At 40.1% G+C, this 23882-nt stretch overlaps 1 protein-coding gene across 9 annotated transcripts in view; it reads right to left on the bottom strand.

Moving 5' to 3' along the window:
* otofa (otoferlin a) overlaps nucleotides 1-23882 on the bottom strand; it is a 74249-nt gene that overhangs the window by 7821 nt on the left and 42546 nt on the right. For 2 of the 9 annotated variants that reach the window (XM_069158135.1, XM_069158133.1), the window contains exons 6-43: nucleotides 23402-23475; nucleotides 23098-23224; nucleotides 22550-22604; nucleotides 20090-20221; nucleotides 18405-18467; nucleotides 17921-18005; nucleotides 17513-17672; nucleotides 16955-17141; nucleotides 14297-14483; nucleotides 13122-13345; nucleotides 12268-12376; nucleotides 11933-12119; nucleotides 11679-11799; nucleotides 11255-11355; nucleotides 10712-10802; nucleotides 10446-10562; nucleotides 10120-10272; nucleotides 9525-9717; nucleotides 9061-9185; nucleotides 8833-8967; nucleotides 8012-8173; nucleotides 7000-7071; nucleotides 6621-6740; nucleotides 6375-6536; nucleotides 6084-6246; nucleotides 5326-5492; nucleotides 5081-5110; nucleotides 4842-4973; nucleotides 4659-4734; nucleotides 3388-3533; nucleotides 3186-3320; nucleotides 2952-3089; nucleotides 2719-2846; nucleotides 2215-2385; nucleotides 1803-1963; nucleotides 1270-1412; nucleotides 1102-1190; nucleotides 751-849 (exon numbers count right to left, since the gene is read on the bottom strand). In XM_069158135.1, coding sequence (XP_069014236.1) covers nucleotides 751-849; nucleotides 1102-1190; nucleotides 1270-1412; nucleotides 1803-1963; nucleotides 2215-2385; nucleotides 2719-2846; nucleotides 2952-3089; nucleotides 3186-3320; nucleotides 3388-3533; nucleotides 4659-4734; nucleotides 4842-4973; nucleotides 5081-5110; nucleotides 5326-5492; nucleotides 6084-6246; nucleotides 6375-6536; nucleotides 6621-6740; nucleotides 7000-7071; nucleotides 8012-8173; nucleotides 8833-8967; nucleotides 9061-9185; nucleotides 9525-9717; nucleotides 10120-10272; nucleotides 10446-10562; nucleotides 10712-10802; nucleotides 11255-11355; nucleotides 11679-11799; nucleotides 11933-12119; nucleotides 12268-12376; nucleotides 13122-13345; nucleotides 14297-14483; nucleotides 16955-17141; nucleotides 17513-17672; nucleotides 17921-18005; nucleotides 18405-18467; nucleotides 20090-20221; nucleotides 22550-22604; nucleotides 23098-23224; nucleotides 23402-23475 — 4920 coding nt within the window. Of the gene's footprint in view, nucleotides 1-428; nucleotides 528-750; nucleotides 850-1101; nucleotides 1191-1269; nucleotides 1413-1802; nucleotides 1964-2214; nucleotides 2386-2718; nucleotides 2847-2951; nucleotides 3090-3185; nucleotides 3321-3387; nucleotides 3534-4658; nucleotides 4735-4841; nucleotides 4974-5080; nucleotides 5111-5325; nucleotides 5493-6083; nucleotides 6247-6374; nucleotides 6537-6620; nucleotides 6741-6999; nucleotides 7072-8011; nucleotides 8174-8832; nucleotides 8968-9060; nucleotides 9186-9524; nucleotides 9718-10119; nucleotides 10273-10445; nucleotides 10563-10711; nucleotides 10803-11254; nucleotides 11356-11678; nucleotides 11800-11932; nucleotides 12120-12267; nucleotides 12377-13121; nucleotides 13346-14296; nucleotides 14484-16954; nucleotides 17142-17512; nucleotides 17673-17920; nucleotides 18006-18404; nucleotides 18468-20089; nucleotides 20222-22549; nucleotides 22605-23097; nucleotides 23225-23401; nucleotides 23476-23882 lie in introns of all 9 variants that reach the window. The other 7 variants (XM_069158141.1, XM_069158140.1, XM_069158136.1 and 4 more) reach the window with 6 other exon arrangements.

Genomic DNA, 23882 nt, shown 5'->3' with positions numbered 1-23882 from the left:
GTTGCTGTTATCTGAAACATATCTTTGTCATTTCTGTGCCACATTTTTTTGTTATCGGTAAACACAGACACCAATGTCGAGAATATATACAATATATTTGTGATATAGTTCAATATTGGCTATTAATATTAGTTATGTGTATCCATCTTGATGCAATTGAAATGTGGCTACATAAGCTAAAAGTAGACTGACAGATGTCTCTGAAATTTGACAGATCTACAATCAATACTCAAGTCATTCATGTGGTTTGGTCCTTACAGTGCAAATTTTTCATTCGGCATTTGTTTTCAGCGTGCTAATGGGAGAGTTTGAGACAAGCGAGGTGACGTGCTGGATGAAGAGTTAAAACAAGAAGAAATGATTCGAGGGATTCAGGAGCAGGAAAAAAGGGTATTTGTACGAGCCATGCGATGGAATCGTGTGTTTACCCCCTGACATAGATGTCAGACATCTTCTCTCCTGTCATGAAAGCATCGTCCTCTAGAATTACGTCATCAGTGTTCCAAATAACAACACGAAGCTCAAAGCTAGACATCAGCAGAGCATTGACCAGAGAAGAGAGAAAGGACGACAGACAGACAGGAGAGACGCCACAAACACAGAGACAAACGACACAAACACGCACACAGAAAAAATGGAAACAAAACAACAACAAAAAAAACGGTTAACTGCAAAAAGAAAAAAAAAAAAATCCACACACAGCTCACACCCACGGGAGGAGGCTTGGTGGCCCCGCCCCACTGTACCTACCCCCTGACAAATATGTCACTGGACTTTTCCCCAGTGAAGTAATCATCGTCCTCCAGTATTACTTCGTCTGTATTCCAAATAATCACCCTGAGCTCATATCTGGTAAGGGGGGGAGGAAGGAACACACACACATTGTTGGACTTATATTTGACATTACTAGAGAGCTAACTAGTCAAATAGACTCACCATAATTTAACCTGGGGATAAAACTACATAATCTGTTGAAAAAACATTTAAAAAAACAATAAATATATATCTTTCCCATTGAATTTGCACTGGATTTGTGGTTTGGCATCATCATGACATCATCTTCAGAGTGATATTTGTCTTTTTGCTCCAGTCAGGATGTACCTCTTTGGTTTCCGTGGGGATATGTCAATCGCAGGTCCAGGGGCAGGCATATCCATAGGAAACATGTCCACCCACATCTCAATACGGCCCTTTGAGAAAAAGAAAACTGCTGCAATAATTACCAGCCGGAACTGTTTCACGATTCTGGGCGAGGTGTCTCTTTCCTACCTGTTCGATCCCGGGTTTGTCAGGGTTCAGCAGGGGTCTGGTCTCAACGTGTTCGGGGACGAGCTTGCAGCCAAGTCTTGGGATCTCCTCCCAGTGGTTCAACACCGTCAGGGCTAAATGCTCCTCGGTCTGCTTCTTCAGACCTGGGAGATCGATGCGATGACAAAAGGGCAAAATGAAGAGGTAAAGGGAAGAAAAGGGAAAGCAAAAAATAAAAATACTTGAGTCAGAATGGTTCAATGCCAAATTTATTTTAAGAAAGTTAAAAGGTTGATGTAACTGAATATGTATGGGATATTGGTTTTAGTACAAAACTGGAACAAGAAGGAAGAAAAAAAAGAGGAAAATTAAAAGTCCTTTTGCAAACACCAACACAAATGACAGTAAATATAAATTATAATCACTTCTTTAAAATCAGAGACCATTAATTACTTGTATATTGTATTATATTGCCATCAATTAGTTTGACAGTTCAATAGTGACGTTAGACTTTAATATGATTTCACAGTAGAAGGAGATAAATGCAGCGGTACCATTTTCATCGTCGATCTCTGTTGGTCCCATAAAGATTCGACTGGCCACCTTGACTTTGCCTCCTGGTCCATACTGAGGTCCGTCAATCTTGCCTTCCTTGCAGAGTTTAGCCAGGATCTGGCTGGGCTTCATAGGGTCCCGCCAAACATTGTATCCATGGCTACCATTAACAGATAACAAAGAGCGTAGAGAGAGGTCTTTAAGAAAATTGTGATTATTGAAATAAAATGAAACACAAAATGCAATGAAATTGAGGAAGCTTTTAAGATTACTCGGATAACTTAAATTGCAAAAGACTCAGACTTTCACACAGTACTTAAAGCAGATGTTGAGTTTCCTATGGAGACACTGCACCTTACAACACTCACAACCAATAACGGACATGTACAGAATAAACACATTAATGCTCACAGAGAGTAGTTGGATGAAATGCCGCAGGTGGCTCTGTATTTGCTGTAGAAGCGATTCTCCAAGTCGATCTTCGTCTCTCCAATCAAATCATCCGTGCCGACCAGATCCCAGTCGTACACAGACACTGTTAGCATGGACTCCATGGGAAACGTGGCCTCGATGTCAAACGATCTGAGCGCAGACAAGTTAACAATAAACAGAACAACAGAGCCTGAATAAACATATTCAGGCTCATTCAAAATACTGTTGCATAAGAACGTACAGACAACAGATTTGAAGACTGCTGAGTACAGTTTGGTTTAATTATTGTGACTTAAACTTCTTGGCAGACTGGCAATTAACACCATTACCTACTTTTGAATGCTGCTTGTAAATCAGCTCAGAGAATAAAAATATCACGCTAAATATTTGTTTCTGTTTCCCATGAGACTAACAAATATGCCTGACTTTTCTACTGCACCACCAACACATGATAACAAACTGATACACGCTCTCTTGACTTACTTGCCAAACACGGGATTGAGCTGTTTGGAGATGTAGTTCTCTTTGTCCTTGACCTCTGACTTGCCCAGCTTAATGACAACGTATGGATCAGCCTTCCCATTGATATCAGCAGGATGGAGGTCTGTGGCCTAAAAACACAGAGGAAAATAGGAGAGAATTGATTTTGTCTTATTATTTATGTAGTTATCATTTTTGATTGTAGCACAGATTTAAACATTGAGAATGTCACCCACCCTGACCACAAAGATGCGAACAAGGACGTTGATTGGATCGTTATGCGGGATGCTCTGGAACATGCCCATATTAGGATCAAATCCCGCCTCTTTTGTGATCTCCTCGGACAGAGGTAGCTTGTACATGCATAGGGATCCCTGGGTCACAAAAACAAAAAACAAAACCCGTAGGTCATATTTACTGTCGGCAAGTGTTGACTGAGATGTAAACGTTTTTACGCAGTGTTTCCCCACCTTGAATCTGCCCACAATTCTGTCGTCATCCAGGGCGTGTTCGTCGTCATCCCCCGCCTTTCCTCTGTACAGGTTGAAAGTGTGAAGCCAGTCTTCGAAGTTGCCGTACTCGCTCTCGAGCTCCTTGTTGTACACCTGCAAACAGAAAGAGGATGAGTGTTGTGTTGGCTAACTTTTGTCTGAATGTGAGTGACACACTCACCATCAGCTCATCCACTTTCGCTTTAACTGGTCGTTTCTCAGCGCCGTCTGCGGCCTGACCCTTCTTCTTGTCCTTGGAGCTCTTCTTCTCTTTGCTCTTTTCCCTCATCTTGGAGCCTTTCAGAAGAAGGTCATCAGGTTTGATATCTGATTGGAAGGGTGAATGGAGGCGGAGGTGGACAAAGTATGTTCGGAGTTATGAAGAGGGTTGGCAGGGTCTCACACAGCACTACGTGTCACATAACATGAAAGCTGACAGGTCTTTTTTTTTATCAGGAGACTAAGTGTCCTTGAATTCATGTTGTAAATGTAGTTAAATGTTCTTGAGCTCTAACTAACTAAAAACATCAAAATGTTCACAAATCAGTTTGTCTGAATTTAACACCACCTGAAAAAAAAAAAAATCACCTTCCTGCAGTGATGTACAGGTGCACTGCGGCACACTGTGACATCACTGGTGGGTGTGGTTACAGATGCAACCACACTCAGCACTGAACTTTGAACCAAAACACTGCTTTTAAGCCTGGTGTTAAGTCACTCTTGAAGGAGGAAAACAAGCAAATGTCGAAAATGTGTCAATAGACATTTTATTTTAAAGGTGCTATAGTTGCATGATATCGCTAAAAGATTTGAGGTCCTCAGAAGAAAAGATGTCTGTGAGAAGATTGACAGTAACGTCATGCCAAACTTCAGAGGACAAAGGCTCATGTAGTTTCAACTCTACAACGATGTCATAAGCATCCAAACCAATCTTCACAAGTGTTTACAGTTTACTCCAAATTTTGACACTGAGTTTGACAAAGATATCTATTCATATGCTACAAGTGGCACCTTTAATGAAGAGTTATGTTGCATGGATTGCAGTCTTATTGTAAATAAGTTATTTTAATTATCATAAAGTAAAAGGAAGAATGCGATGTAGATCAATTCAGCAGAGCTGTATCAGCCAACTTTCATCTGTACTGTTGAGCTGGGAAGTCAAGCTGATGTAAAGACAGTTCTGAATATGATCATCTTTGAATCTGTTCGAAGCACAAATGAAGTATGGATCCATGGGATGAAGGCGACGAAGAGGAGGAAGCACAGACAGTGCCTCTCATGCACTTAAAAAAACCCAACATATTCCTGAAAAGAGTCAGAAATATGTCCACATTTGCAAAATACAAAAACAACTCAACATCCAATGTCGGTTGACGTTTCACTTTAAAAGAAATCAAAGCAGCAGACACAGAGTCACGCTGGCAGGCTGCTGTTTTCTTTGAGTTCAAATACCTGCAGCTTCAGCTGCTATCTCAAAGTCCTCTCTCTCCTCTGCCTCTGCCTGAGCTGCGTCCTGCGCTCGGAGCGTCTGAAAAACCAGGCAAGAAAAATGTGTCAGTATAATCGAATTTCAAGTGTTAGGCTAACTAAAACGTGTAGATGTAAACAGAGTAGACGACAGTAGAATATACAAACCTCCTTCATTGTCTCTATAGAGGCAAAATATTTGGACCACCAGTCCAGCACACTCTCGTCAGTCTCGTCCTCTTCCTCCACTCCTCCCTTCTTTTTCTTCTTCTTCTTCTTTTTGTCACTCTCTTCTTCAGTCTGTTCAAACATCACAGACACTCCAGTGATTCTTAGTACCTCCAGTTCTATTTCATCGTGACGCGCCACTTCACTACAGCGCATATTTCTACAGGGAGGCTACTCACCATGTCAACTTTTACAACAGCATCAGACATCTATGATAGAGGGCGTCACATAAAACAACACAAGCATTAATACACACAACGGATGGTGCAGGTATGAGAGCCACATGTACAGAGGCAGGTAAAAAGGACTGGACACAAAGCAGCTCTGCTTCCACCATTTATACACTCACTAAATATACCGTATATAAACATACACAGTGGGGAAATTAGCAGGCATTGCTCTACTGTACATGAGAAAAGCTTACAGCGTCTAACTTGACGACTGTGTCCATCTTTCGGATCGAAGCCTCTGTGTCCATGTTGACGAGGATGTCACCTGCGGGGCGAGAGAAGGTGCGGGAAGAGAGGCTGGGTGAGGAGCGGGGCTGGGAGCCGCCATTGGTTAGGACCATGTAGCCATTCATTAGCTTAGCTGGAGTGAAGCCGAAGGTTAAAGACGGCAGTTGGCAGCAGGAAAGGACAGGATAGGACAGCCGGGCACGTCATGCCAGAGAGGGACGAGATAACAGATGGAGGGGAGACACAAACAGGAGGAGAGGAGGTCAGGGCCGAAAGGAAGCAGAGAAATCAGCAAAGTTAATAAAGAAGAAAATGTCCACTTTTGAGACCAGAGAGCTGGATCTGAAGATTGTAAATATAGTCCTAAAGCTGCTACTTTTAAATCTTTGTTTTTATTGTCTAAACCGCTGACTTTAAAAAGGTTAAACACTCTCTGTTTGATGAGGATCTTTTTAAGAAAAATTGAAACCAACAATGACAAAAAAGTTAATGGCAGAATACCCTTTTGTGTTTGAAATTGACAAAATTTGACAATTGTGACAAAAAGTGTCGATGGGTTTCAGCCTCAAATTATCATCAGAGCATATGTGACAGCAGCCAGTCCTCCTTTTAAAAGGACAGCTAATGTACACAAAATAAAGTATCTTGCCAGTAGAAACACAGCATTACTCCAAACACACACACACAGGCTTCTGAATATCTTCCTTCAGATGAGTGTGAGCACCTGCAGTCGCCCAGTTGTTGGAGGTCTTGTCTGGAGCACTGTAGATGAAACGTCTCAGGCTGCTCACTGCGTGGGACCCCACCAGGATGTAGCGGCCAAACGCTCTGCAGTCCACCACACGGATGTTCAGAGGCGGATGGAGGAGCTCGTTCTCTGGAAGGTCCTGCGGTCAAAATCAAGAAAAGCAATAAGACCGAATTTCAAGTTATGCGTTAACTACGAGGACGTAGATATAATATCAAAGATACCGCTTCGTAGTGGCCTGAATATCAAATGGACAGTTGCACTCACCACCTCGAACCATTTGACCAGGGTGCTGAAGTTGGGATTCTTCTTGTAGTTCTGGATGAGGGCAGACTGAACACCTCTACCTGCACACTCTATGTCCACACGTGGGCGATCCACCTGAGCCAAGTTGATCCTCTTCAGGTCCCTTAATCCCCAGAACAAAACCTGAACCAGAGGGAAACAATCCTGCAATAAGACAGGGACCTTTGGAGCTCAGCATACACAGTCACAGTTGGAGATAAAATTCACCTCGATACGGTAGCGACTCAGGACAGGTCGGATGCCCAGCGGCACAGGGAGGATCGGTCCACGCTCGGAGTCTGTTGGCCCTTCGAGGGGGGGAAGGTCAGCTCTCCCTCCTTGACCGATCTAATGAGGGGGGGCGAGAGGAGAACTAAATCAGGTTGAAACACTCCTGAGAGCGCCTTATCAGATTTATTTCCTACTGTCCTAATATTTATATCAATTCTACTTTTGCTTGGTGTAACAATGTTTAAGAAGTGTGGAGAGGTCCAACAGTTAATGTCATGTTGGCAGAGAAAAAAGACAGCTACTGTAGCACAAAGACTGAACAGTGTACCCAAACAGTAAGACAAAGAGGGATGAAAAGACAGAATGAAAAGAGAACCTTTATTTGAGGAACAGCAAAGTTATGGACAGCGATCAGAGCTCGCCTGATCTCCTCTGCATCAAAGGGTATCTGTAGGCAGCAGGAGGAGAAAGTCAGGGGGAATGGATATTTAAAAGAGAACAAAGTGAAAAGGGGATAGTCCCAGAGGAAACATGACCGAATAAAAGTGTGATTGTTCATTTTTTGCACGAAAAGAAGGGTGAGGGGGAAGAAGACAGGAGTATGTGATGATGTAAAGGGCAGACAGCCCAACGGAATAAAAGGAAAAGCAGGTTGGAAAACAAGCAAAACTCAGTTGAACATGAACAGACAGTTGAAGAGACAAAAAACCAAAAACATTTCCGACAATTTTTTCATGACCTTTTGTGTATGCTCCACATCTTTTAGGGAACCTTGCAGAGTGTTCTAAAAAATTTTTTTTATCACTTGTACATTGTTCGTAAAGCTTTTTGAGATTAAAATTAAATCATTTTTCAACCAAAAATTATAATACCATCTAAATTATTTCTATAAATACAAATATGAAAAATAAAGGGGACATAATTCCTTTATTAATCAATGTATATTGTCACTTTGACACTTTGTTTTGAACATGGTTATCAAATGCTGAATAACTTTCAGAGTAAGGAATCAACAAATGATGCCCAGTATCGAGATGTGAATGACGAGTGACCATAAGAAAGAACTTTATATTCTACGTTAGTCAGCCAGCTGTCAGTCATTAAAACAACAGTCTAGCATGCTGCTATTAAAAAAACAATACGAAAAAAACTTTTAGCATTTCCAAACTTTCAAGACTTTGTATGAACCCTGTTGGTGGCACGAGTGCACAAATGTTTTCTATGAGGGGATCCCTGTTTTGTTTGTATTGTGGAATCATGCAGAAGACATTAGAGACATTTCTGCCAAAGCTTTAATGATTGTCTACAGTTGGTCGAGGTAACAGTGTAGCAGTTAAGAAGATTGCAAACATGAAAGCATTCATACATTGTTGCGTTGCATCTGTTACCTGAAGCAGCTCAAAGGCAGCCAGCAGCTCCCCAGCAATGCAGTTCCCTCTGTAAATCTGGTAGTACTCCAGCTGTGGCGGGAACCTCGGGGGCCCGTAATGCTCATCACACATCTTGATGGTGGGCTTCGCAAATGTCCGACCTATGAACTCTGCCTTACCCTGTGCACAGGAGTTGTGTGAAAACCATCCAGACAAGACGGTAAGGGGATAAGGGAAGGGAGTTAGACGAGGGTGTGGGAGGTGCAGTTTACAGGGCAGCCACTTGGTGTCACTATTAGTCAAAGTAGATATAGCTTGTATACAGCTTGCAAAATAGAACAAAAAAACACAGTCTAGCTAACAAATAAACTACCAGAGTAAACATTATAGAGCAGCAAAAGGACTACGAGTCATTTGTTAGTGCTCTTAAAAAAACTTTCCTCACTTTTGTTCCATGTTTTGTGAGTATTGTACTCCTACAACTATCTCTGCTGCTGCTGAGGGAGACAAGGTACCTGCAAGTTTTTTCAAATCTTCCCAGAGCTCATCAGCAGCTAGATGAACCAAATGATTAATACTACTATTTAAACTTCTGATCAAATACAGCCTCTAAAGTACTAATGCTTTTACACTCTATTTAACCAGCCCAGCATGAGTGACATCAGAATTCATGTGAAGGACAGGGTAGAGTGAGACAAAGGTGGACAGACAGATAGAACGTGAGGGATGGAGAAGCAAAGCACATTTAGTTTTATTCAGATAACTTAAAGCGTTCAGAAATGTTTAACAAGCAGTTTGTCTCCGCTGCATCCATTCCTTCTTGTAGAGCAGGATCCTACCACAGTGTCCTGGTCGTAGATTTCAACCACGATGATCGGAGGGTCGTCTCTCAGCTCACTGGCCTCCCCGAACAGCTCCACATCATCAAACACCAGCAGCTGGTCCCATGTCGGGCAAAGAGTCTCACTCAGAACCTGCAGCATACACGCAAATCAACTCAGCTTTCCCACGACCACTACAAACACACAAACACACGAAATCTGTACTTGTATACACATTCCTGTTACCTCAGTAACCTGGCTGTGTGAGGAGAAGAAGACCCGAGCGAAAGGGTCCGACAGGCCACTGCTGTCAGCGGCAAACAGACTGCGAGCCTGGTACATGTGTGCTCTCAGCTGGAACACCTGCTTCACTGTTGGACACACATCACCATCACATTAACTGGCGATCAATCCCCTCTGTGAGCAACTGTACACTGAAGTTAGAAGTGAACCGCAAAGTAAAAAGTCAATAGTCTACTTCTGAGTGAGTTTGTTTGTTTGTGTTTTGCCTACGATTGATTTTAGAGTTAAAACTTAATGATGAATGAAGAGAAAGCCTAATGCAAAGCTTGATGGTGAAAAAGAGAGAAAATAATGCAAAACATTATTCTGAATGAAAAGTAAAAGTAAGCGCAAATTGTGTGTAGTTGATTGTAGACTGGATCAGCTCATCAGATGTGTCCAGGTGTCACAGTTTGTCATTTACTTACTGTTGTAGATGAGGCTGACAGGAGGGACAGACTGAAGACCGGGGCCCATTTTATCGGCTTTGATCTCTTCGAACCCATTAGGCAGACCGCTGAGGAAATCCTTCCGTTGTTTGTTGAGGCCCAGCCACAGATACAACTCCAGCTTGGCCTGAACTGTCCAGCCTGCAGGACCAAAGCCCTTCTTACCAGGCAGCTGTGGACACAACAGCAATAAACAGAGCAATTACAAACAAACCACTATTTGAAAAACTACTGCTCCCTGAAGAATCCCTTGAGCAGCTCCGCGTTTAGTATGGATCCACACATTCTCACTTTGATATTGTTATTGCGAGTAAATCATTCAGCAATATGCAGACGATGTTTCATCTTGCCCCAATCCATACATATTAAGCAGCTGTCATAGATTTGCAAGTCAATTCACCACAATGCCTGTAAATACTGTTTCTTGTATCTTGACTATTCACCACTTCTAGTCACCTCACAGTAAAGTGATGAGAAACATTTGAGGTATTTGATTTCAGATGGTTCGAAGCTATCAAAGTGTGTTTCAATGTAACAAGCTAACAAATGAGTAAGAGAGAGGTCCTAATAGTACCTTGAAGAAGACAGCTTTGACCTTTCCACAGTCTCTGCCAGTTTCCTCATCCACTATGGAGTACAGGATGTCTTTGGAAGGAATCCGCGCATAAGCAATGCGCTTATTGTTGCTCATCATCCAGACGAAAACGTCTGGGATGCTGTGCTGAGGCTGGACAAAATAAAGACGTGGGACCATTGTTATTGTCTCAAGTTCTTTCCCCAGTGACGACAAACCAAAGTAAATGTTTAAAAACACAATATATTTATCCCGCGAAATGTGAATCGTGTGCACTCACTCTGAGCAGGATTTGGGTTTTATATTACGCAGGAGTGACTTCATACCTCGTCAGCCAGGAAACGGAGCCTCTGCAGGAAGTTCTGCACCAGCTTCAGTTTGTCTTTGATTGTGTTTTTCTTCACCTGAGTCCGAATCTGCTTGGCCTGTTGGCCCACGCTGTCCTGCAGGAGGTCATATGATGAGCGGTAATGATGAAAACAATAGTAACAACAGCTCTGAGATTAGCAACCAAATTCAAGCCATTAATCACAGCTTCCTCTTCCTCTCATGCTACTTCCTTCCTTCTGTATTTGAGAACTGTGAATCATACCATCTCTCTCATGCAGGACTTGAGTCGTTCTCGGTCGAGTTTGGTTCTGCCCGCCTGGTTCACATCCTTGTTTGCCAGCATCACAAATCGACTGGAAATAAGCACAACAACAAAAAAACACTGAGGAAGAAACACAGTGGTGGGTCGACTACTGATTTGATATCTTAATAAATACACGTATCCCTCCTCTTTTATCTAAAATTAATAAAGATATGGCCATTATACATGTCAGCATACTCTAATAGTGTCGAAAAGGACATGAAAAGAAAGAAAAGGCTTTCACCATGACACCCACAATGACTGTGATTTAGAGGTGGCTCACTACAGAGTGCTGCTTGATGAAGATGGCAGAGGTGGCACGCTGTCTTTAGTGAGTGAAGCATTCAATACAAAACTATCAATTAAATGCCATACTAACCAAGGACTTGGAAAGGTTTTAAAACTGTCACTGCAAGTAGAAACTCTAAATCAATACTGACCACCGAGGCATAATGTCAGTTTTGATACGAGACCGTGACAGATGATTATTGTTATGTAGATTACCTGCAGCCGATGTTGAGCTCCTCCAGCACTCCCCTGAGTCTGCGCTCTGGAAAGGCTTTCTCTGTCTTAATGACCTCCTGAACATCATTCAAACCCTCCTCCTGCCAGGACACGAAAAGTACCGGAGCTTAGAACAAATCAAGTTTGAGTACTCAAAAGTTTATATCCAAAACCTCTGTTATAAATACCCTCTTATCTACACATAACAAGCTAAACTAAGACGGTGGACACGGTAAACCCTATACATGATAAACATCGGACTGTTATCACTACCAGTGCGAGCGTTCTGGCATCCTGATGTTAACTCAAAGCCCTGTGGTGTCTTAGTTTAGCCACACAGAAACACTGTTATGGCTGTAGACAATTAGATCATTATTGACTGCTACATATCATAGATCCAGCCAAAAGAAAGACGTGTGCTGACCAGCTTGTCTGCAATCTTGTCCATCATGTTGGAATTGTAAAGTCGTCTTCTCTGGTCCTGCCACCAGCTCTTGATGTAGACACACGGCTTCTTTTCAAAGTAGGGAAGATGGAAGTAGTTCCTGGAAAGTTCAAACAAAATGTTAAAATGCTGTCTAACTTCCTTTCACAATTTTTAAATCATACTAAAACAATTTCTGTAATACCATCAGATAGCTTTCTGCTCTTGGGACCTCATGACCCTTGACAACTGACCTGTCAGTGATGACAGGCTTCATGAGAGGAGTTGAGGAGACTGAGACGAGGTCCCCGTCCTCGTCCGCCTCGTCCTCACTGGAGTTCTGGATTAGCTCGCTTTCCTCCTCTTCGTTCTCCCCATCTTTCTTCTTCTTCTTTGCCGACGAAGGTTTGCTCACACCATCTATCTGGTTGCCATAGTTACCTGTTACATGAGCAATCCAGGTGGTTATCGAGTGTGCGCGGTTATAGCAGTAGCTATTGATTATTGTTCGCTGTCTCATTTTTCTGTTAAAGTAGAGACTTGTGGTGTGCAGGTCAATATAAACAAGGTTTCTGAAAAGTTTATTTACCAATTGTGATTTCAAAAGTGATGGTTTTGTCGCCAATCTTCCTATCGATCATGGTGGCCTCCAGGAAGGAGCCAAAGAGGAAGAACTCTTCAATTTTCCCTGTGGCGCTCTGATGGAAAGACGAAGGCAATAAACGTTTTATTGGAGACAAGAATATTATTTTATTTTAGAATCTGAGGAAGAATTGTTGCAGTTTATCTGTTTGTAATTCACTGTACATATAATATCTGTCTCTTTTCTGAATTATGGAGAAACTTCCATGTATCTCACCAAATTTGACAGTAAGCTCGTAAACTTTTTGGACTTAAAATTTTTCTTCTGTTGCAACTCCAACGTTAAATATCAGCAATCCATTCCTGTTCTCAGAATTTAGTTGACTAATGCATTTCTCGAGTTAACAATACAAAACCAGTGATACATACATTTTACTTTGTGTTATAGATTACCCATAATGGGTAAAACCAAATTCAGGTTTAATATTTTAAGGGGTGATAAATGAGCCTATGCGCAGTATTTGTTTGAATAGTATTATTTCCTCAAAAGAGCGATCAGATTCTCCTTTAAAGCACATCACTTGATAACTTGCACACACTGAAGATCTCAGGGGAGACATTTACAACATTGCCCCAAAGCCACAACATGAATGCTTGTGATTTCCCCAATGAGCAGTTAAGTACATCTGATCCAATACAATGGCTGATTATGGCATCATTGTGTTTACTTTGGGGTCGAGAGAGGTTATTGATCACAAGTCAAAATAACAGTTTTTCTTTGACTCCTTTGTCTGATAATTTTGCTTTCATGTTAGAGTTGGCAGTACACAGATACACTGGAAAAATAGACCAGAGTCTCACCTCAGAGATGTTGGAGACAGTCTCCACCTGCACCTCAGTGGAGCTGATGATCTCAGGTGAAGTGGTGTCCAGGATCTCCACAGCTATGGAGACCAGGAGACGAGCTCTAAAGGACACCCCTTCTCCAAGTCCCTCATTCAGGTCCTGATGCTCATCCAACAGAGTGTACTGACGGGTGGAGCCATACATGTTGACCCAGGCTGGACCCATGGTGGGCAAGAACCCTGAAGAAGGTGACGGAGAAAGAAATATCTGTTGGACATTTTATTTCACTACTGTTCCAAAGCTTTCAAAGAGCACTGACCAACAAAAACAGAAACAGATATATATATATATATATATATATATATATAAATATATATATATATATATATATATATATATAAAAAAGAGAGCTAGTCATCAAATTATCAACACATTTTGAATTGCAGGAAAGTCAATGTTATTAAAGTTATTATTGGAATTAAGAGTTTATGTCTTTGCCCAGACCTCTGAAAAATGGTCACTAAATAATATTGAACTCTTCACCAGAACCAGTTGTAGCAGAGCTTATTTCAAAGCAGATTTTTTTTATTCTTTAACAAGTTTTTTGTCTGGACTTTTAACTCTTGTTCGAAGCACTCATTCCTGTGTTGCAGTTCAAATGCATTTTGCTGCAATCATTAGTAAACAGAAACAGTGCCGAGTCTTTCTCTTCTATTTGAAAAAACCCCCCAAAAAACCTTCACCCATTGCCAGAAGTGTAAAGTTATCATTTCTGGTAGGTGCAAATTTTACTGAATGCACTGACTATTGACACAATTGTAGAAGCATTTGTGGTTTTGCTTGAGGATAAATGTTGAATGTCCGAGTTTTACGCCTCACTATATAACAGGGCTTAATAATTTCTCATTATGCCTTTCATTTGCAAAAATAAAATTCTCAATGAATCATATTCTTTGGTTTAACATATGCAAATGTATGCATTGATTGCAAGTCAATTTCAATGTCAGCCACGAAATTCTACTAGACATTAGCCGAGGGTCAGGCAGGTCGTGTGGCTCGATTCACAATGTAGCACAGATAATTACTAGCGGCAGTAAAATATTAACTAGTGAAGGTGGAATAATACTTGACAGCTAATCAATGGTCATAAGACAAACTGATGGTATGCTGCCCTGCATGTTTTGACCTACCTTTATCTCCATCATTTGATATCTTGCGTAGGTCGATGAAGTGGGTCCCTATGGCAACATCGTTGACCTTATCCGAGTCTCTAATTTGGACCTTCAGCCTTTTGCAGAGAGGAGGAAACAGCTCGGTGAAGATGACCATCTCGTTCCAGATTGGTTCGTAGCTGCTCTTCTGGACTGAAGTCTTTCCCTGGAGACACATAAAGGAACTCAGTGAGGTCGAAAATCCAGATACATTTGTAGGGCTCAGTTATGTGGCCACAGCCCTCATGTTATAGGAGCTGATACTGTTGCTTTAACTTTATTGGCTTTATTTGACCTTTGGCCAACTGGATAAACTTTTGATCAGGAGCGAATGTGAATTGCCTGAAGGATAGAAAGTTTGTGCGAGAACACAACTTGTGTTAACATATATACAATGAAAGAGTTTTAGTTTGCCTTCATTGTTTTTCATGTTCATGGCCGCAAGGAGATACCTTCCTCAAGCCCCATCAATGTGAGAGACAAGGAACAAATTCAATTGGATATCTTCCAAAGTTGCACACGTTTTACTACAAAATGTCTTCTTTGTGTTTCTGTCACCCTGCTACTTGAAGCCCAAAGACAGAGTTGCATAGGGTAGTATTGTAAAAAGAGAGAAAGAATAAACTGTGGATTTTGTTCGTTATTATTTACTCTGATATCACTTTAAGACGGGGATCTCTTTGTGGCCAATATGAATGATAAGATACTACAGAAATACTGACCTTCGTAACTCATAACCCTTTCAATGTATGAATGAATTTGTACAAATACTCTGAAATCAGATAAATATAGACTAAAAGCATTTTATAACTGTAGGCTGAAGGACGTAATGAAACACTTCAAGCTGAAAAACGTAGGTATAAAAGTATAAAACTCAATGCTCAACGAGCAGGTTAACAAGATCTAGCTACAATGCTAAATGCATTGAACAAATCAACAACTGGATGTGCCAGAATTTTCTTCAATTAAACAAAGATAAAACAGAAGTAATTGTTTTTGGTGCCAAGGAAGAACGATTGAAAGTCAGCGCTCAGCTTCAATCACTGATGTTAAAAACCACAAACCAAGCCAGAAATCTAGGTGTAGTCATGGACTCAGACCTCAATCTGAACAGCCATATCAAGACAATTACAAAGTCAGCCTACTATCGCCTGAAGAATATATCGAGGATTAGAGGATTTATGTCTCAACAGGATTTGGAAAAACTTGTCCCTGCATTTATCTTCAGTAGACTCAACTACTGTAACGATGTATTTAAGGGTTTCTGTAAAAAGTCAGTCAGACAGCTGCAGCTGATTCAGAGCGCTGCAGCTCGAGTCCTCACTAAGATCAAGAAAGTGGATCACATCACTCCAGTTCTGAAGTCTTTACACTGTCTTCCTGTCAAACAAAGAATTGACTTTAAAATCCTGCTGTTGGTTTATAAAGCAATGAATGGTTTAGGGCCAAAATACATTTCTGATCTGCTGCTACTTTATGAACCATCCCGACCCCTCAGGTCGTCTGGGACGAGTTTCCTTTCTGTTCCCAGAGTCAGAACTAAACATGGAGAAGCAGCGTTCAGTTGTTCTGCTCCACATATCTGGAACAAAGTCCCAGAAACCTGCAGGTCTGCTGCAACTCTCAGCTGCTTCAAATCAAGACTGAAGACTTTTCTGTTTGTTGCCTTTAATTGAACCAGACTCAAGGATGTTGATCAATTTCCTGCATTTCTGCATTTTATTACTGTATTTTATTTCTAAAACTGCACTGCAACTTTTATTCTATTTTTAGCTTGTTTATTGTTTTAATGACTGTTTTTAATGTTTCGATCGATGTTCTTAATTATTTTTAAATTTGCTTTTCCTTTGCCTGATGTTTTGTTGCTTTTAATAGTTTTATGTGAAGCACTTTGACTTGCCTTGTTATTGAAATGTGCTATACAAATAAACTTCCCTTGCCTTGCCTTATTTTTTTTTATTTCTCTTGTTTTTCCTCCTTCTTGCTTTCTTTTTTCTTTTTTCTTAATATTAACCCTTTAAGCCCTAAAGGCCCACAATTGGGGGCCAGGGACTAAACTATTATTAAAATATGGATATATATATACTGATATTTACACATCTGAACAAATCTCACAAGTGTTCCCTTTATTATTACAATTTTTTTTTTTTATTATTATTTTTTATTGTGGTTGCAGTGATATACTCTTTTTGCAATTTCCGAGCAGAAGCCTAAAAAAATAAGGTGTGTTTTTAAAGGGTTAATGAGTATTTATTCATGCTAGGTTTGTGTTAAGTTGTATATGTAGGATAACTGCATCTGTGAAAATGTTTGTATTTAAATTCAGAAAATCCAATGAATTATTTCAACAAAAGGAGCCACTCTAAAGCTTTGGCTATGTAATGGTCCTAAAATATTTAAAACAGGAATGAAATCTTAATGCCTGTCAAAATAAACTATGCCTATGCGGCTCCTTTATAAATATATATGGTATTTATCACTTTCACTGCTGGAGTACCTTTAAATCTTGCATAGATATCCACATTTGTACATATTATCAAACCCACAGAGAGTTTCATGGGACAAGTTCTTTGGGCAGGAGTAACAACTGAATAAAGCAGCAAAGAATAGGAGAGAGCAGGATGTGAAGGGAGTTACCTTCTGCCCAGCAAACTGCACTTGAACATAGGGGTCCACCAGGTCTCTGTTCTCTCCTATAAAGGCCTTTTTCACATTAGCCATGATGCTGGTGTTCATTTTAGGAAGTCCCTCGGCGCGGTAGATCTTCACATAGAACCTTGCCCACTGCCTCTCAGCTGGGATGCCCTCTGGAAGCAGGAGATTTCTGCAACACAAACACCAGAAAAAACACATTAAGAGACAGGATTGTGGAGTTATTGATTGCATTTAAGAAAATTTCAGTTTGTGGAATGAGCTTTTAGAGACGTGAGATGTAAAATAGGTATTCACATTAACTATTTATTACTGTCAAGGGGAACAAATATGTCAATGTCTTTCTGTAAATTATAGACAAATTTCAGGGGTTAATACAAAAAAGCAAACAAATTTGATCTTACAATCTATTGATATACAAATATACTGTGGAATAGCTTCAAGATTTTACATAATTTATTCTACACAGCAAAAAACTGAAATATTATTAGACTACAGTATCTTTTAAAAATGTTTTCAATGTAATCAGGAAGAGCTTCATACCCCTCGATGTCGTCTTCATCAGTCTCATTGGCCTTGTGTGGAGTCTTGATGTTGTCACCCTTCCCAACCACAGCAATGTCACACTTTATATATCCTTTGCAACCCGCTGTGATGTCATCAGGATCGGACAGGCTGGCCCACTTGTGGTAGAATTGGTGTTCTGGAATAGACGTCAATCAACCAGTTCGTCAGTCAATGAAGCAACAAAACACCAACATTTATTTAATCCTTTATTTTTTCCTTCACAGCAAACTGAAGATAAAACTGTATTTTCATCTTTACATAGACATAGTTTTCCTTTACAAATTTAATTTTGACAAGGAAACATTTAATACATTTTTAAGAAAACTTGGGAGGCATGCTGTGAACAGTATTATATTCTCATTGGAGCTGCAGCTTGTAGTTTACCAGGCTGAGAGTAAACGGTCCCGACATCCATCTTGAAGGTTCCCACCAAGGTCCCGCTCCGTAAAAGGTTTTTAGAATGAATAACCTAATAAGAGAAAAAAGAGAATTGATATTAATATTAATTGAGACTGGAAGATCATGCAATTTATAAAACCTTCAAGTACTGTGAAGAAATGGATGGCTATTGACTTAATGTTACACGAGGGGCTGCATAATGTGTTCAACATTTCATATTAATCATAAAAAGTTACATTCTTCATTCATCCTATTTAATGCAATAACACCAATATCTATTTTTTTTTTTTTTTTTTTTTTATCTCCTTACATGTTGTAGGCAGCTTTAACATTTAATGTGTTCCAAAAAATGCTCAGAAGACATTTAATTATTCCTCATTAACTCTAATGTAAGCATGAGGTTTATAGTATAGTAACAGTTTGTTCTGCTGTAGTGCACCATGTACGTTTTGTGGTATGGATTACTTACCGAGAGCTTGATAATCTTGTCGAACATGACATCAGGAGGGACGTGGAAATCAAAGACAAAATACTGCAGAGAGTAGAAAAAGTTTTCCCATTAAAATGTAGATACTTAAGCCTCTATTATACACAAGGGTACTGGTTAACACATTGTTTTTTTTAGATTTACTCTGGCAGTAACATGTGCCAACACAATTGGGTCTACATAACTTGAATTTAACAAAAATGTTCCAAAAATACAAAAATCAGGACCATGAAAATTCACTTTGACTGAGCCTCTGAACTTTCTGCAAGAAATGGTAATTACAGTCTCTTCAAACAGAACCTATGTATGATATACAGTAAGCCTTCTATAATCTCGACATAGACGTATAATTCAGGCTAAAATATGTACAGCATATTACATTAAACTTAACTAAGAAAAAGGTGGATGACTCGAGTACTTTACTCTTTAAATAATGTATACCTCATAAAGCCTTAATATCCGACACTGTATTTACAGCGAGTATGTTAAATCGTTTCTTTTTCTCAAAATCAGTTGTAAAAGGTAATATTATACAATATGTTTCATGATGATGTAACGTTTCCGATATTATCAGTGACCCTTTAAACAACAGAGATGATTATTTTTTCCCAATTTCGGATTATTTCTGAGAAATGTAAGGCCAGCTGAAATAGCACAGATGCCTAAAAAGATGGATCCAAAGCAGTCTCGATATGAGCAGAGAAAGCTTGAAGGACTGTCATCTTAATCACTCAGGTTACCAGTTTGTCTGTCCACAGGGGATTTTCAGACAAACAGAAAGAGTCGATAACAGATAAACTGTCACTTTCACTCCCTGTAGGGCACAACAAAGAGGCTGAGCTCCCATCACTACCAACTAACCCTTCACATCCTATCAGCGGTTCTCTGCTATGCAGAATCACTGCTGCCAACAGCTGCAGTTTAGGCTGTTTATGTAGCATTTTAAAGTCAATAAATCATTGCACCATTTTAGTTTTAAAGAGAGCACTGGCAACCTCTTCTGTACTTCGCATTTTTAATTCAGGGTTAGAGGGGAACAGGGAAAAAAGATGTCTTGAGAAACAACTGCTCCCATTTCCTTTACCCGAATGCTCTACAATGCAGCTAATGGATTTCATGTTGAGCACGATGTAGAAATAGGATTTTTAGAAATTCAAAGTTGTGTCCCAAAACAAAGAAGTTGCTGCTTTAAATCCAAAACAATGAACTGAAAGAAGCTAAAAGGCCCTATAGACCTGAGGAGAACTGCAGGGTCGGGTAATAAATTGTGTTTGGATTCGTTACCACAGGAGACATTGTTACAGTAATATAGAAATAATAATCATAGCTGCTGTAAGTTACCGTTTTCTTTTAAACTAAATTTTGAAGAATATTTTATAGAATATCATAAACTATGCATTCATCTTTCAGAAATTTAGCACTGACTGCAAGTGATCGGGCATGTACCCTGTATATACAATACAATACACTGTACCTCAATGTTGGCTATAATGTTGTTTAAGGAAGTCAATTTATTGCATTGATACAATACTGCACAGGTTGACAAATGTTTTTATGGGATAGACAAAATGAAGCGAGCATTGAGAGGAAAAACTTAGCTTTCAGGATATTATAATTTGTCCAGGGTCTACTTGCAGTTTGAATTTTAAAAGATTTAAAGGTCTCACCTCATTGTAGTATGGACAGTTGGTGGATTCCTTCATGGATGTGTACTTCTTGTCATCTCCAATCTCCACACACACCACTGGGTCCATGTTGAGTCCAATAAGCTGTCGGGCCTCGATCACTGTGATGTTGATCTGACATTGTTGGACATTCATACGTCAGTTCTGACTCTGAAAACTTAAACAAGCTGACTTTCTTCCAACAGTGAGTCAACAAACAGCAATACCCTCACTGTAAATGACTCAACTGCACAGTAATTACCCTGAGGACAATTCAAAGAGAGACACATCTTTTACAAAGTAGTCTCAGGGGTTTTGCCAGTCTGCACTATTTTAGCCTATGGTTTTCCTCTGACATCTCCCCAGGCTAAAGTAATGTAGCATTTGATGGACAAACTAGAGCCAAGTCGAAGATTTCTACTTCTGAACAATATCCCCCTGGTTTAATTAGTCTTTGGATGATGAAGAGGAACAGAGGGAAACAAGAAAGAAAGAGGGGGTGAGTCTGCAGCCCACGATTACACCAAGATTCCTGTCTGGTTTTCATATTTTTAAATTAAATAGGCCATGAAAATGGGTCAAAGGCTGGCATTTGAGGATTGTTACACTGTGTTCTGTTACTTGTTTTTATTGCTGTTTTGGAGAATAAATGAAGTGTGGCAATCACAGCAGGAAAACAGCCCTGATTGTAAAGAAAACTAACAGTGTGTCTATATTTGTGGATATATAAATATGTGACACAGTGGGGGATGGAGAGGCACAGTGGTGCAGTGGTTAGCATTGTCACCTCACAGCTGAAAGGTTTCAAGTTCGATTCTGGGGCTGGGCCTTTCTGTGCGGACCTTGGATGTTCTCCCTGCTTCCTCCCACCATTAAAAAAAACCATGCATCTCAGGTTAATTGGTGATTCTACAAAAAAAAATTGCCCTTAGGTGTGAATGAGAGCATGAATGGTCTTTGTTTTGGTCTGTCTCTATGTGTTGGCCCTGTGATAGATTGGGACCTGTCCAGGGTGTACCCTGCCTTCACCCAAAGTGAGCTGGGATAGGCTTCAGCCCCCGGGTACAGGTAATGGATGGACATTGTGGGATGCTTAACCCAAATGCAAAAAAGTAAACTGTAATTCTTACACATAAAAAAAGGATACAACTTTTTACTTCGTGAGGTAAATTTTGATACTTCTGGGCAGAAACCAGCATGCTGTTTCATCTTAGTTTTAACACCAAGCTAAATGACTTCAAAGTCTTACTGTATGGTAAGTATTGAGCTGGAGACAGGAGATGATGAGCTTAATATAGCATAAAGAAATGTAAAACAACAATGGTTGGTTTTATAGGTGCAGCATCTCTGCTGTTTGCCAAGAAATAGTCAAAGTGTATCAATTAAACAAATGAGATTGAACATGTTAATTTGAGCCTGCAGCCCGTAATTACACCAAGGTCTTTCAAAAAACAGCCTAGTTGTTTGTACCCCCCACCAGTCTTTATATTGAGCCGAGGTAATTGCTGCTAGACACCAGCTCTGTGCATAACACACAAATATGAGATTGGCATGTTGCTCTCCTCAAGGAAGATAACAGGAGTATTTCCCCAAAATTTGGAACTAAGAATATATTCTATGTGGCACTCCAATTAAGACTCACCAATTCAGTATCTGACAAAATATGAAATATGCTCACGTTTTTGTTAAATTTACTCTTAATTAAAGTATTGAGTCTTGAGTTATGGCCACAAACTTGGGAGGTCACTGTAACCTGTGACCTTTGGCCACCAAAATCTAATCCGTTTATCCTTTAGTCCAAGTTAATGTCTGTGCCACATTTGAGGGAAAAAATTCCCTCAAAGTATTTCTGAGATATTCATGGACGTGACATCACCGTGACCTTGACTTTTGACCACAAAAATTCTGCAAAAAAAATGTGTGCCAAATATGAAGCAATTCCCTAGAAGTGTTCCTGAGATACTGTGCTCATGAAAATGGGACAAACATAAGGTCACAGTGACCTTGACCTCTGACCCTTGATCACCAAACTCCATTCAGTTCATCCTTGAGTCCAATTTGTACCAAATTTGAAGAAATTCCCTTTTGGTGTTCCTAAAATATCGCATTCACTGGAATGAGTCAACATGAGGTCAGAGTGACCTTTGACTTCTGAAATTTATCCTTGGAACCAAGTGAACGTTTGTGCCAAACTTGAGGAAATTCCCTCAATTTGTTCTTGTGTTCACAAGAATGGGACATAAGGATAACCCGGAAGCAGAATGACTCCACCCGTGGTTATCGCTAGTGCAGAGGCTAAAAACCTCAACAACAGTAGAAGGAACCATACAGGAAGTCACACACTGACACCCAAATTCACATCCATCGACCTGCATTTGGACCAACAAGTCATACATACAACAAGACACACAAGTGCTTATGTGCTCACATGGAAAAGACCCAGAAAAATACATACACACATACCTGATAATCCACTGGTCGTCCGGAGCTTGGTTCCATCTTGATATCTGGCTTTGACCTTAAGAAATACAACACAATCAGTGATTTTCCTACGGTGGACTGACAGAGTACATTCTCTTGTGCTCAAACAGTGAAAACTGGAAGCATCTGGGCAAAACCTTAATTTTATGTCTAAATCTTAAATGAATACTTTTTTCCATCTTCAGAATTAGTTTAAATATATATATTAAATAAATATATACAGTGAGCTAACACTGCACAATCACCTTCAATCATGTGGAGTTTGAGATGTGCAGTACTGACAGAGGCCATTAAACAGGTAGAAGTATATCTACAAATATACGACTAAGTAAATATATCTAACTTCCTTCAATGTTGGCTGTACTGAGATCACCTAGTTTTTTTCTCCGCAAAATGCCCTAAGTGACAATAAGTGACATAGACAGCCTAATCTCATGACCTCAGTAACGGACTTTCCAGCTGTGAAATTTCTCTTCAAGTCTGCACTTTCCTCTATCATGTTAGGGTATGTGTGAGTCAGTGTTTAGGACCTCTTATTGGAAACGTTGGTGGTGACTGCAGTAACAGAGGCCAGAGAAATGGTGTCTGGGTCCAGTGCTCCAGCAAGACGCATCGCTTTTCTGTCTAGGTCCTCCATGTCCAGGACTGCTGGCTCATCTGATCAAAACAAGCAAATCACCAGTTACAGACCGAGACAGGATATTTCAAAGGCCTCCAGTATTTTTAATATTCAAATTACACCACTTTTAGGCCTATACATGAATAAATAATTCAATAGTTTCAGATTAGATTTTCAGTTTTAGCAAGATGGCCATGTGTTGTGCAAAGTTTTACCTCCTTTCTTGTGGTCGTCTTTATAGCTCTTAATCTTGCCGAGCTTCATGGCTGAGAAAACCCCCTTCCCTGCTCTGGTGAAGGAGAATAAAACAGTGAGAATGAGAGGAGGTAAGAGGGAAGTGATATCTTGAAAGTGAACTGTCTGACTCTCTGCTGATCCATCCTCAGATCAACCAACTTCATACTGTGAGTAGACACATACCTAAAGAAGAGATTAGTTTACATTAAATGCTGATTTTATCTTTAGCGAAGACCACATTGCTCACATGTGTGCATACTGAAAAAGCAATTCAACACCATAAGGTTGTCTATATATCATAGACGTCTTTGTAACCTGGCTGGGCATTTAATTCCAGTTGATTTAATCCCCCCCCATCACCACCAACCAATTCTCCAGACCCTCAATCACAAAACAAGAGTATCCAGTATCTCCACATTGATATTATCTGGATCACATATCACCGCAACAACAAAGAGC

Source organism: Embiotoca jacksoni, unplaced genomic scaffold, assembly GCF_022577435.1.
Source record: "Embiotoca jacksoni isolate LCO1_2020_lvr unplaced genomic scaffold, fEmbJac1.0.p SCAF_23, whole genome shotgun sequence".
Taxonomy (NCBI): Eukaryota; Metazoa; Chordata; class Actinopteri; family Embiotocidae; genus Embiotoca; species Embiotoca jacksoni.
This window is presented reverse-complemented; position numbering and strand designations above follow the sequence as displayed.